The sequence below is a fragment of the Molothrus aeneus genome, chromosome 3 (genome assembly GCF_037042795.1).
Source record: "Molothrus aeneus isolate 106 chromosome 3, BPBGC_Maene_1.0, whole genome shotgun sequence".
Taxonomy (NCBI): Eukaryota; Metazoa; Chordata; class Aves; order Passeriformes; family Icteridae; genus Molothrus; species Molothrus aeneus.
Genome location: NC_089648.1, coordinates 113,255,542 through 113,268,615, shown reverse-complemented (window position 1 = coordinate 113,268,615; position 13,074 = coordinate 113,255,542). Strand labels below are relative to the sequence as shown.

The window sequence follows — 13,074 nt, the reverse complement described above, 5'->3', positions numbered from 1 at the left end:
GGGGACAGCGGGGACACGGGGACAGTCCGGTGCTGGGGGGGACAGACCGGGAGATCCCCGGGGGACGGCGGGGGCAGCCCGGTGCTGGGCGGGGAGGGGAGACACGGACCGGGGGATCCCGGGGAGATAGCAGGGACACGGGGACAGCCCGGTGCTGGGGGGGACAGACCGGGAGATCCCGGGGGGACAGCCCGGTGCTGGGGGGACAAGGACCGGGAGATCCTGGGGGGACACGGCCCCATGTGGGACAGCGGGGACAGCCCGGTGCCGGGGGAAATGGCAGCTCCTGGGGAGCAGTGGGACCCCCAAAACCTGGGCAGACAGCAGTGCTGTGGCTCCATGGGGACCCCAGTGACTGCAAAAATGGGGCACCTGTGGGGCACGGTGGGAACAGCGCCGTGTTTGGGGACACGGCAGTCCCGGGTACCCTGTGGGCTCCTGGAGGACAGTGGAGACACCCCCTCACTGCCTGGGGTGACGGGGTCCCGTGGGGGTCCTGGGGAGCAGCAGGGAGCGGGCTGTTCCTTGGGACCCTGCAGCGTCTTTGCCCCAGAAGCATTTATTGGGGAACACCGAACACAAAGACAGGTGACAGGGGTCGTGGGGAGACAGCCCCGGCCCCGGAGCGGTGTGTAAGGCACGTGGCTGGGCCGGGGGTACCGCACAAGGTCCCGGCCTGGACAGGGCGGGGGGCACCGCTCCGACCCCCCCCGGCCGTGGTCCCAGAGCCCCGGGCGGGGCAGCCCAGCAGCCTCGGGCCGTTCCTCGGCTCTGTGAGGGTGCCCCGGCGGGTTCCCGAGCAGGGGGTGCCCGGGACCCCCGTGCTGGGCCGTCAGAAGGAGGTTTCCTGCACGGCGTAGAGGGGCCCGGCGGCGCTGCGCACGTAGCCCTGTCCCTCGTCCCCTTGCAGCTCGGGGCCGGGGGGGGACACCCCGTTGGGCACCCCGTGGCTCTTCTCCGAGATGTTTCCATGGCCGGGGGCCTGTGGGGACACAGGGGGGACACAGGGGAGGCAGAAGGGGCAGGGGGGGCAGCAGGGGCAAGGGGGGCAGGAGGGACACGGGGGGGGGCACAGGGGAGGGGGCAGGGACAGGGGGCACAGCAGGGGCAGGGGGGGCACTGGGGGGGCAGCAGGGGCAGGGGGGCACAGGGGAGGGGGCAGGGGCAGGGGGGCACAGGGGAGGGGGCAGGGGCAGGGGGCACAGGAGGGGCAGGGGGGGCACAGGGGGGGCAGCAGGGGCAGGGGGGCACAGGGGAGGGGGCAGGGGCAGGGGGGGCATTGGGGGGGCAGCAGGGGCAGGGGGGCACAGGGGAGGGGGCAGGGGCAGGGGGGCAGTGGGGGGGCAGCAGGGGCAGGAGGGCCAGGGGAGGCACAGGAGGGGCAGGCGGGGCAGGGGGTACACAGGGGGGGCACAGGGGAGGCAGCAGGGGCACGGGGGTGCCCCCATGTCCCCCCTTCCCCCGGGGTGTTGTGGGGGGGTCCTGTCCCTCACCTGGGCAGGGCCTGCTCCCCCGCAGCAGAGCCAGTGGCGGATTTTGGGGGGCAGGCAGCAGAGCAGCCAGGGCAGCACGGGGGAGATGGTGCGGGGGTCCAGGGCTGCGGCCGGCGTGGGGCCTGGGGGCGCAGGGCCGTGAGCGGGGTGGGGGCAGCACGGCAGCCCCCCCGCAGCCCGCACTCACCCGTGAGCAGGCTGACCAGCAGCCCCACCAGGATGACGGTGGTGGAGTTGTGGGCACTGTACCACATGTAGGACAGGCTGTAGAAACGCTGCAGCCCCGTGGGGCTGGGGGACAGGGTGTGAGCAGGAGGGGTGGAGCAGCCACCTGAGACCCTGCACACATCCTACACACCCACCTGAGACCCTGCACATCCACCTGAGACCCTGCACACATCCTACACACCCACCTGAGACCCTGCACACCCACCCGAGACCCTGCACACCCACCCGAGACCCTGCACACCCGCTCTGCACACCCACCTGAGACCCTGCACACCCACCTGAGATCCTGCACACATCCTACACACCCACCTGAGACCCTGCACACCCACCTGAGACCCTGCACAGCCACCCGAGACCCTGCACACCCACCCTGCACACCCACCCCATACCCTGCACACCCTGCACACCCACCTGAGAACCGGCACACCCACTGCACACCCTGCACACCCACCCTGCACACCCGCCCTGAATGCCCACCCCATATCCTGCACACCCTGCACACCCACCTGAGACCCTGCACACATCCTACACACCCACCTGAGACCCTACACACCCACCCTGCACACCCACCCCATACCCTGCACACATCCTACACACCCACCTGAGACCCTGCACACCCACCCTGCACACCCACCTGAGACCCTGCAGACCCATCCTGCACACCCACCCGGCACTGCCAGCATACCCAGCACTCACCTCGGGGGCGGTGCTGAGGTGGGGGGCAGCAGCGTGGTGGCCAGGACAGTGCTGAGGTTGCCCACGGTGGGGAGTGCTGTGCTGTTGGCCGGGGGCACCCCCTTGGCCCCCGGTGTGCTCTGCAGGAAGCTGCCAATGCCCACCCAGAAGGCCATGGCCAGCCCGGCCAGCAGCCCCACCACGGCTCCCTGTGACAGGGACAAACATGGCACTGGCCCCACAGAGCTCCCCACGCAGCCACACGGGGCTGGGGACGCCGGCCAGGTGGGGACACTCACGGTGGGGTTGGCGCAGGGGAAGAACATGCCGAGGCAGAAGAGCCCCAGGAGCGGGCCCCCCACCATGCCGAAGATGCTGATGGCTGCCTGCGGGGACACGGCCTTCAGCACCAGCCCCGTGCCCTGGGCAACCCTGGGGGTCCCTCACCCCCTCTGGGGTGCCAGGGCCGGGGTCCCTCACCCCTTCTGGAGTGCCACAGCCCGTGCCTACCTGCAGCACGGGTCCCAGCATGGAGGACACGTACGCCATCCCCAGGCAGAGCAGCCCGTAGCCGAGAGCTGGGGAGGAGAGGGGGGTGTCAGGGCAGTGCTGGGGACCCCCCCAGCACGCCAGCCCCGCGGCTGCCCCCCGGGCACCCCCCATCACTCACCCAGCAGCTTGGAGAGCAGCGTGGCCCGCGACTCCGAGAGCCCGGGGAGGTGCGGCCGCACCAGGTCCTCCATGGTCACGGTGGCCAGCGAGTTGAAGGCAGAGGAGATGGTGCTGGGGAGGAGAGGGGGCAGGAGGGGGCTCGGCCGGGACCCCTGAGCACAGCTGAGCACAGCCGGGCCCCCGGCCCAGGGCCGGCACTCACCTGAGGGCGCCGCTGAAGAGGCAGGCGACAAAGAGCCCGGGCAGCCCCGGCAGGTCCCGCAGCACGTCCATCACGAAGAACAGCACCAGCTGCGGCAGGAGGTCAGTGCAGGGCTCGGGGCAGAGGGGGGGACACACGAGGGGCTCTCAACCCACCTGGTCATAGGAGGCAGGGCGCTGGCCGGGTGCCAGCGGATGCTCCAGGTCGTACACGAACATGACGAGGCCGGTGAGGCAGCTGAGGCACAGCACGATCTGCTGGCAGGGGAACACGGCGTAGCAGGAGCTGCGGGGCCGCGGGGCTGTCAGACAGGGCACTGGCAGGGCCCCACCCCGGCTGTGGGAGCCCAGCCCAGCCCCACTCACAGCTTGGCCTCGCGCTCGCTGCGGGCGCACAGGTAGCGCTGCACCTGCGCCTGGTTCACCCCGTACAGCGACAGCATCATGAAGATCCCGCCCACAGACAGCGACCAGAAGGTGTGGCGCTCCAGGGGGCTGGGGTCCAGGCTGTGAGGAGCACCGGGGGGGTCATGCTGAGGGTCATGCTGAGGGTCCTCACTGCCACCCCATAACCCACGGGAAAGGGAGTGACAGTGACAGGGGTGGGCCACACCACCACTGCAGGGTCCTATTCCCCCAGCCCAGCTGTCCCAGGTGTCCCCAGACCAGCACAGGGGGTCCCTGTCCCCCCGCCCAGCTACCTCAGGTGTCCCTATGGCAGCACAGGGGGTCCCTGTCCCCCCGCCCAGCTACCTCAGGTGTCCCTATGGCAGCACAGGGGGTCCCTCTCCCCCCGCCCAGCTGCCCCAGGTGTCCCTATGGCAGCACAGGGGGTCCCTCTCCCCCAGCCCAGCTGCCCCAGGTGTCCCTATGGCAGCACAGGGGGTCCCTCTCCCCCAGCCCAGCTGCCCCAGGTGTCCCTATGGCAGCACAGGGGGTCCCTCTCCCCCCGCCCAGCTGCCCCAGGTGTCCCTATGGCAGCACAGGGGGTCCCTCTCCCCCCGCCCAGCTGCCCCAGGTGTCCCCACGGCAGCACAGGGGGCCCTAGGAGCCAGGGTCCCTCTCCCCCCGCCCAGGCTGCCCCAGGTGTCCCAGACCAGCACAGGGGTCCCAGGGCATGGCTCACTCGATGCCGGCGATCTTGCCCTGCTGCTCGGCCACGCGCCACACTCGGGCCATGCCCCCCACCCGCCAGGCGCCCACCACGATGACGGCCACCTGCCCCGCCAGCATCACCAGCGTCTGGAACACATCTGTCCAGATGACGGCCTTCAGGCCACCCTGGTGGGGACACAGGAGCCGTCAGCACGGGGTGACAGCACTCACCTGGCACGGCAGGGCACAGGGCACCAGGGACTCACCAGGGTAGTGTAGAGGGTGCAGACCAGCCCCATGGTCAGCACCGCGCTCCAGAGGTCAAAGCCCGTCACTGGAGGGGGCAGAGGACATTACTGGGGTGAGGGGCAGCGGCCCCCAGCCCGGCCCCACACCTGCCCCCTTCGTACCTGCGTTGAGGGCCAGGGCAGGAGCGTAGAGCACCACCCCCATGTAGATGACCTGCGGGGAGGGAGAGCAGTGCTGAGCCACGCCCAGCCCCCGAACGCGGCAGCCCCACGGCCCCGGCCCCGCTCACCATCTGGAAGATGAAGGTGATGGTGCCAAACACCCGCACGGTCTTGTTGAAGCGCAGCTCCAGGTACTGCCAGGAGAGAGGTCAGGGCACCCGACTGCAGGCTGCTCTGTGCTCCCCGCAGCCCCTGCCCTCCCTGTGTCCCCTGCCCTCCTCCCTGTGTCCCCCCTGCCCTCCCGTGTCCCTCCTGGCCCCTGTGCCCTCCCCATGGCCCCTCTGCCCTCCCCATGTCCCCCCTGCCTTCCCCATTCCCCTGTGCCCTCCCGTGTTCCCCTCCCTTCGCCATGGCCCCTGTGCCTTCCCCTGTGTCCCCCCTGTCCTCCCCTGTCCCCCTTGCCCTCCCATGTCCCTCCTGGCCCCTGTGCCCTCCCCACGTCCCCTGTGCCCTCCCCACGTCCCCTGTGCTCTCCCCACGTCCCCTGTGCCCTCCCCATGTCCCCTGCGCCTTCCCCTGTGTCCCCCCTGCCCTCCCCTGTCCCCTGTGCCCTCCCATGTCCCTCCTGCCTTCTCCATGTCCCCTCTGCCCTCCTGTGTCCCCCCTGCCCTCCCTGTGTCCCTCTGCTCTCCCTTTGTCCCCTCTGCCTTCCCTGTGTCCCCTCTGCCCTCCTGCGTCCCCTCTGCTTCCCCACTGCCCCCTGTTCCCTCCCCATGTCCCCTGTGCCCTCCCCGTGTCCCCTGTGCTCTCCCGTGTCCCCTGTGCCCTCCTGTGTCCCCTCTGCCTCCCCATGTCCCCCCCGGCCTCTGTGCCCTCCTGTGTCCCCTCTGCTAGAAGACGGGGATGAAGATGTGCGCGGGGATGAGCAGCCCCCTGCCCTCCCTGTGTCCCCCCTGTGCCCTCCCCATGTCCCCTGTGCCCTCCCTGTGTCCCCCCCGTGTCCCTGCCCACCTCGTAGGTGCTGGTGATGCGCAGGCGGTAGAAGACGGGGATGAAGATGTGCGCGGGGATGAGCAGCCCCAGGAAGTAGGAGCAGCCCAGGAACCAGTACTCGGTGCCGAAGCGAAAGATCTCTGCGGGCACGCCCAGGATGGCCACGGCCGACTGGAAGGAGGCGAGCAGGGACAGGGCCACGGGCAGGCAGCCCATGTCACGGTTGGCCAGCAGGAACTCCTGCACCGTGCGCTGCCGGTCGCCGCTCAGCGCGTAGAAGAGCCCGATGGCGGAGGAGAGCACGAGGAGCAGCGCGAAGATGCTGTAGTCGATGGCCGTGAACTCCATGCCGAGCGTGTCCCCGCTGCGCCCCCGCCGCCGCCGCCCCGCCGCTGTCCCGCCGCTGTCCCGCCGGCCTCATGGGCGCACCGGAGCCCGCAGCGCGTCCCGAGCGGCACCGGCCCGGCCCTGCCAGCTGCGGGAGCGACGTGTCAGTGCTGCGGGGACCTTCGCTCGCTCTGCTGAGCCCCAGGGAGCCAGAGCGGGGCAAAACGCCCGTCCCTCCTCCTCCTCCTCCTCCTCCTCCTCCTCCCTCTGGGCCGGGCTTGTCCCCCCCGGGCCACCCCACCTGCCCCGCTGAAGGAAACTGGAGAGTCTTCAAAGAGCCCCGAGACAATGGCTGCAAAAACAGTCCCACCCGGGCCCCCCGCAGCACCGGCACCGCCAGTCCCGGCGGAACGGGCCAAGCTCAACACAGCCGCCTCCGGTGCGGGACAGCCCCGGTCCCAGCCGAGCCAAAGCCAACACGACCACCCCCGGAGCTGAGCAGCCTGGAGCCCGCAGTGCCGCTCCCACCGAGCCAAACCCAGCCCGGCCCAACCACCCCAGCCCTGCACCAAACCCGGCAGCACCGGTCCCACCGGCAGCAAAGGCAACCCGGCCCAACCACTCCAGCAGCGCCCTGCCAGAGCTGCCCCGGCGCAGAGGCACGGACAGGGGGCAGCTGGCAGCCTCGGGGCAGCAGCCAGGGGGGCACACACCTGAGAGTCCACCCTGACCCTGCTGACAGGCATCCATCCCCCAGAGCCCCCCGTGCTCTGCCCCCGGCCTGGCTCCCGAGGAACAGGAGGGGACAGCTGGGTACACTGCTGTCCCTGCCTGCCCCCACACCCAGAGGACACCCAGAGGACACCCAGAGGGCTGTGGCAGCAGGCACCTGGGAGCAGCAGGTGCCACAGGGCTGTGGGTACCCCCCGTTCTGGCCTGGGAGGGGGTGCAGGCTGTGGGGACCCTCTGTCCCAGCAGGGCAGCCTTAGGAGCACAGGGAGGACAAGTCTGGAGCGGGGGCAGCAGCCAGGGAGTGGCACGGTGCCCACCGTGGTGCCACGGTGATCCCTGGAGGAATGCTTGCCTGGGAATGCTTGCTGGGATTAGGCTGAGCCCCTCCTGGCAGCCCTGGCACAGCCTGCCCGGGCCTGCCCACCCCACAGGGCCGGGGGCAGCGGAGCTGGCACGGGGCTCTGAGCACCAGGGTGGGGAATGGGGTGAGAGGGCAGCGTCTGTGCCGCCACCAGCCCTGGCCTGTCCCTGACCAGGACGGGCCCCACGTGTGGCAGCTCATGGCCAGGGTCCAAGGTCACTCCCCGCATTCCCCCGTGCAGACTAAACATGGGAGGGAGGTCACAGGGCGTCCCCGGCGGGCACAGCACAGCCCCAGCGCCCTGCACGGCCCTGGCCCGAGGCTCCCGTGCCCCACAGACCCCTCGGTGCCGGTGCTGCCTGCGGCCCCGGTGTCCCCACACGCCCTCCCCTGGTGCCCCCAGCCCAGCCGGCCCGGTCCCCCCTCCGAGTGCCTGCTGCCCCCTCGCCCAGCCGGTCCCAGAGTGTGCCCCACAGAGCGCAGCAGCGCCAGCCCCAGGCCCCGCTCCCCCGGCCCCAGGGTGTCCCCAGGGTGTCCCCAGGGTGTCCCCAGGGTGTCCCCGTGGTGAGCCCGCTGCCCTGTGCCCGCTGTGCCCAGCCCGCCTGCCCCGGTGCCCCGCTCCTCACGCTCCATCACAGCCTTCCCGTCACCCCGTGCCCTCGGGGACCCGGAGCTGTCCCCGGTGCCCTCATCCCGGGGCTCTCTGGGGCTCTACTCGCCTTCCCCGGTGTCCCTGGTGTCCCCGGTGTCCGCGGTGTCCCTAACACGGGGCTCCGCTCCCTGTCCCCGCTGTCCCCAGCCAAGGCTCTGCTTCCCGTCCTCGGTGCCCCCATCCCGGGGCTCTGCTCCCCGTTCCCGGTGGCCCCGGTGGCCGCAGCCGGGGGCTCTGCTCCTTGCCTCCAGTGCTCCCAACCCGGGGCTCTGCTCCCCGTCCCCGGTGTCCCCATCCCGGGGTTCCGCTCCCCGTCCCCGGTGTCGCCAGCGCCCTCACCCCGCGAGCCCCAGTCCCCGCCGCCCGCAGGGCGCCCGTTCCCGGTGGCGGGAGGCGGCGGTGACCTTGTCCCGGCGGCCCCGGTGCGACACTCACCGGCGGCGGCAGCACTCTCCCCACGTGCCGCCGCAGCCGGGGCGCGCCGGGATGACGCCGGGGCGGGCGGGGCCGCTCCCGCCGCCGCTTCCGCCCGCCCGCCGCTGACGGCATCACCGGGGGCCGCGCGGGGCTCCGGTCCCGGTCCCGGTCCCCATCCCCATCCCGGCCCGGCTCCGCCCCCGGGCGGTCACCGCGCCCCGGTGCCCGCGCTGCCGGGGCCCTCAGGGGCCTGGCTCGGGTCCAGAGGGCGCCCGGGCCGTGCGGGCGGGGGGGGAACGGGCACGGAGCCGCCGCCGCCGCCCGCTCGGGGTCCCCGGTGCGCGGGGATGAGCGGGACCGTGCGCGGGTTCGCGCTGCTGCTGCTGCCGCTGCTGCTGCCCCGGGCCGCCCGCGGGGCCGCGGTGAGCACGGGGAACGGGGCCACGGAAACCAGGGGAGGGTCGGAAACGGGAGGCGCCGGTGGGCACAGGATGTCACGAGTCAGGGGTGCCCAGAGGTCAGGGAGTGCCCGGTTCGGGAGGTCCCGGGGGGAACCGAGGGGCGGTGGGTCCCCGGTCGGGGCTGACCTGAGGCCGGGGGTGCCCGGCTTGGAGGTGCCCGGGCGTCGGGGAAGCCGTGGGTTGCCCTAAGGCCGGGGAGGTTCTCCTTGTCCGGGGAGCGCCGGTACCGGGGGTCCGGTCACGCCCGGGGGTCGGGGATGCTCGGGAGTCGGGGGGTGCCCCTGTGCCGGAGCTGCCCGTGCCCCCTGGACCCCGGGGATGCTGCCCGTGCCCTCTGGACCCGGGGGATGCTGCCCGTGCCCCCTCGATCCCGGGGATGCTGCCCGTGCCCCCTCGATCCCGGGGATGCTGCCCGTGCCCCCCTGGACCCCGGGGATGCTGCCCGTGCCCCCTCGATCCCGGGGATGCTGCCCGTGCCCCCTGGACCCGGGGGATGCTGCCCGTGCCCCCTGGACCCCGGGGATGCTGCCCGTGCCCCCCTGGACCCCGGGGGATGCTGCCCGTGCCCCCCTGGACCCCGGGGGATGCTGCCCGTGCCCCCTCGCCCTCCCCAGGTGTGCGGGCTCTGCCCGGGGCCGCCGCGGAACGGCTCCATCGTGGCCCGCTTCTGTGAGTCCCGGCGGGACACCGAGAGCGACGGGCGCTGCTGCCGGGAGCGGGGCCCGTCCCCGGGGCGGCTTCTGGGGTACGGGGGGCCCGGGGGAGGACGGGGATGCACAGGCGGGGGCCGGATCCGGGGTGCAGGGGGGTCGGGGGCCGCGTGAAGGGGGTGCTCGGGGGATGGAGGGTGCCGGGATGGGTTCGGGGCTCGCAGCGGTGCCGGGGAGTGGCGGGGCTGGGGAATGCCGGGTGGAGCATCCTGCGTGGTGGTGCGGGGGGATCGGGTACAGTCCGGGGCTGAGATGGGTGCTGGGGGTCACAAGGGCCGCAGGGGAAAGTGTGGGGGACAGGCATTGCTGCTGTGTCCCCAAGCACTGCCCCTTCCCAGGCTGGACCTGAGCAACTGCTCCCTGCAGAGCGTTCCCCCGGGACTGGCCGAGGCCACCGCTGCCATCGTCCTGTGAGTTCCTCCTGCCCCTGCAAGGAGCTGGGCTGGGCTGGCACAGGGGCTTGGGGCAGGTTTGGTGGGACATTCCCGAGGGCCCAGCCCAGCACAGCCGTGCCCTGCTGGTCCCGGGGGCGCTGGCTGCTCCCTGCCCTCGTGGCTGCCAGTGGCAGTCCACAGGGTGTGACCAAACAGAAACCACCCCCGTTTTTGAATGGGGAGCCCTGGGACCTCTCTGCCCAGGCAGCCTTAGCGGGAGCAGGGGACAAATCCTTCTGGAGCTGTCATGGTGCACATTGTCACAGCACAGCCAGTGGGGGCCTGTGCTGGCACAGGAGACATGAGCCACATGGTCACATCTTGGCTTTTGCCACAGTCCCACGGTGTCCTCATCCCCAGGTTGGGGAGACGGGAGTCAGGGAGCTGCCACGTCCAGGGCTCAGGGCTCAGGGTCAGATGTGCCCAGTGAGCCGTGCTGGCCCTCAGGTCACCGTGACACCTCAGCTTGTCAGTGTTTTTGTTAATGAGCAAGCACCGTGACACCTCAGCTTATCAGTGATTTTGTTAATGACCAAGCGCTCCCTCAGCAGCTCTGCAGAGACCTTTGAGCCCTGCAGGGCTGCACCCCCAGGGCCTCGGGCGGGCAGGGGGTGCTGGGGGCATGGGTTCCACCTGAGTTCAGCGAGATGCCAGGGGTGCCCCCGGTGCCTGCCAGGCCGGGGTGCAGGATGGCACTGAAGCTCCGTGTGCTCGCAGGGACCTGACTGAGAACCCGCTGCCAGCTGTCCCCAGTGCTTCCTTCCGGGGCTTCACCGACCTGCAGAGCCTGTGAGTGCTGGGGGAGCGGGGCTGGGGGTCACCGTGGTGCCCCTGCTGAGCTGTGCCCGCAGCGCAGTGCCCGTGCTGAGCTGTGCCCATGCTGAGCTGTGCCCGTGCTGAGCTGTGCCCGCAGCACAGTGCCCATGCTGAGCTGTGCCCACAGTGCAGTGCCCGTGCTGAGCTGTGCCCATGCTGAGCTGTGCCCACAGTGCAGTGCCCATGCTGAGCTGTGCCCATGCTGAGCTGTGCCCACAGTGCAGTGCCCGTGCTGAGCTGTGCCCACAGTGCAGTGCCCATGCTGAGCTGTGCCCATGCTGAGCTGTGCCCACAGTGCAGTGCCCGTGCTGAGCTGTGCCCACAGTGCAGTGCCCATGCTGAGCTGTGCCCATGCTGAGCTGTGCCCGCAGCGCAGTGCCCGTGCTGAGCTGTGCCCGCAGCACAGTGCCTGTGCTGAGCTGTGCCCATGCTGAGCTGTGCCCGTGCTGAGCTGTGCCCACAGCACAGTGCCCATGCTGAGCTGTGCCCATGCTGAGCTGTGCCCACAGCGCAGTGCCGCTGGCGCTGGAGTGTCCAGGCGGGAGCGATGCCTGGCAGGATGTGACAGTGGACAGGAGCAGCCGGCTGTGCCAGGGACAGAGGAACCCCTGCAACAGCTCCCAGCAGCTCGGTACGGTGCGGGACGGGCACTGGGTGTGTGGGGCTGGCACTGGGGTCTGGCCTTGGCCCTGAGCCCCTGCTCTGCTCTGCCAGCCTGGCCATGCCCTGAAAACTCTGTGTGTGCCCCCGACGGCCCCGGCCTCGTCCAGTGCCTCTGCGAGGGTCCCTTCCATGGCTACAGGTGCCTGCGTGAGGTGGGTGCAGTGGGACTCCCCCTGCCCCTGCAGCAGCAGGGGCTGCCCTGGTGCTCACTCCTGTCCTGGCAGGGCACGTTCCCGATGCTTCTCTTCGGAGGAATCCTGGGCACCGCCACCGTGTCCCTGTCCCTGCTGCTGTGGGGCACCCAGCGGAGGAAGGCCAAGAGCCCCTGAGCAGGGCAGGGCGCCGTGCCGGGGCTGGGGGCTCTGGGCTCCAATAAAGCTGCGGGTCCTCGCTGTGTGTCCGTCTGCTCCCTTCCCGGGGGAAGGGCGGGTGTGGGGTGGAACCCACGGGAGGGGGGCTGTGCACATTCCCACTGCTATAGATACAGATTTTAATGTTGGCTTTTCGCAAATATAAAAATGAGTTTTTATGGGTAGCGTTAAAGTTACGTTGTTATAAAGGCAGGTTTTACTTCTGTTAATAATTAAACTAAGACATAGTAGTGAAATAGCTGATATCAATGTGGTTGTGTTAAAATGCCTGCTGGGATGGGATGGCATCCAATGAACACAGGATGAGCACACCTGTACAGATCTGCCAACCATCAGCATCATGGCCCATGGTGACCTTACCGTCTGAGGACATCATGGACCAAAGCCCAGACTGAAAGGGATAAGGAGAAGGAGCCAAAACCACAGCCGAGAAACACCCGTGCTCTAAAAAGGCAGATCAAAGGAAGGGCCATGTAAAACAGTTCCTGGAAAATGTAAACTAGTTTTTGGATATGCATAGGGTCTATGAATATGCAAAGGGCTGAAGTAATTGGAAGATATTGAAGGGGTATCCCCGAAGGTAACAGCGTGGTCTTGGCTGAGTGCCACAATGCACCCGGCTGTAATAACCTTTGCTTTATGGTATACAGCTCCCATTGGCCTTTATTACACTTCAGAAATGTTCATGGGAGAGTGAACCTGTGTTTCACAGCACCGTCCCCGCGCTGGCTGCGCGCTCGGGGCTCGGGCCAGAGCGGGGGGGAGCGGGAGGAGCGTCCGCACCGGGAGCTGCCAGCCCACGGTCACCGGTGCAGCCGCGGGGAACTCGAGCGACCGGGAGTCGGGAGGGCTCCGCCAGCGGGGACGATGAGCGATATCAGAGCAGCGTCAGAGTGATCATTCTATGCTTTATATCTATTGTTAACCGAGAGCACCAGGGGAGAGCGCGAACGCAGTCCCCCACTACCACAAATTATGCAGTCGAGTTTCCCGCATTTGGGGAAATCGCAGGGGTCAGCACACCCGGAGTGCAAGGGATGAGCCTCGCCCTGGGAAAACCACCTGCCTGATCATGGTGTCTCCCCTGCCAGGTAAGTATGCCCGACCTCCCCCACCGCCCGCCTGCCCCGCCCGCCGCACGCCCGCCCAGCACACGCCCGGACCCGCCCCGGCCCCGCCACCGCCCGGCCCCGCGCTGCGCCCCGGCCCGCACGGCCCGGCCCGGCCCGGCCCGCGCCGAGCCCGCGGACGCGCCAGGACAGCGCGGGCTCGGCGCGGGCTCGGGCCCGGCATGCACCGCGCGGCGGGGACAAATCTGCATGGACACGCCCCCTCTCCTCCTCTCCCCGCCCCCTCCGGGCCG

At 70.1% G+C, this 13,074-nt stretch overlaps 2 protein-coding genes and 1 non-coding gene across 4 annotated transcripts; 1 reads left to right on the top strand and 2 right to left on the bottom strand.

Annotated features, from left to right (window-relative positions):
- Window positions 1-541: 541 nt before the first annotated feature.
- Window positions 542-6,141, bottom strand: SLC5A6 (solute carrier family 5 member 6). 2 transcript variants are annotated; one of them, XM_066547695.1, is made up of 15 exons: window positions 5,786-6,141; window positions 4,903-4,968; window positions 4,775-4,826; window positions 4,631-4,698; window positions 4,396-4,550; window positions 3,636-3,776; window positions 3,426-3,555; window positions 3,271-3,359; window positions 3,067-3,179; window positions 2,907-2,974; window positions 2,696-2,782; window positions 2,418-2,605; window positions 1,681-1,784; window positions 1,494-1,615; window positions 542-982 (listed from the first exon to the last, which is right to left on the bottom strand). In XM_066547695.1, exons 1-15 carry the CDS (start codon window positions 6,113-6,115, stop codon window positions 833-835), a joined length of 1,863 nt encoding a protein of 620 aa, XP_066403792.1. In that variant the 5' UTR covers window positions 6,116-6,141; the 3' UTR covers window positions 542-832. The 2 variants fall into 2 exon arrangements, with proteins under 2 accessions (XP_066403792.1, XP_066403793.1); XM_066547696.1 differs by lacking the exon at window positions 3,636-3,776.
- A 2,254-nt stretch (window positions 6,142-8,395) lies between these two features.
- ATRAID (all-trans retinoic acid induced differentiation factor) lies at window positions 8,396-11,954 on the top strand. The gene is made up of 7 exons (XM_066547694.1): window positions 8,396-8,678; window positions 9,332-9,462; window positions 9,766-9,837; window positions 10,579-10,650; window positions 11,187-11,308; window positions 11,392-11,492; window positions 11,565-11,954. The coding sequence occupies exons 1-7, from the start codon at window positions 8,604-8,606 to the stop codon at window positions 11,667-11,669; spliced, it is 678 nt and encodes a 225-aa protein (XP_066403791.1). The 5' UTR covers window positions 8,396-8,603; the 3' UTR covers window positions 11,670-11,954.
- A 692-nt stretch (window positions 11,955-12,646) lies between these two features.
- LOC136555306 (U1 spliceosomal RNA) lies at window positions 12,647-12,810 on the bottom strand. The gene has a single exon (XR_010783463.1). It is a non-coding gene; the product is annotated as a U1 spliceosomal RNA (small nuclear RNA).
- Window positions 12,811-13,074: the final 264 nt, after the last annotated feature.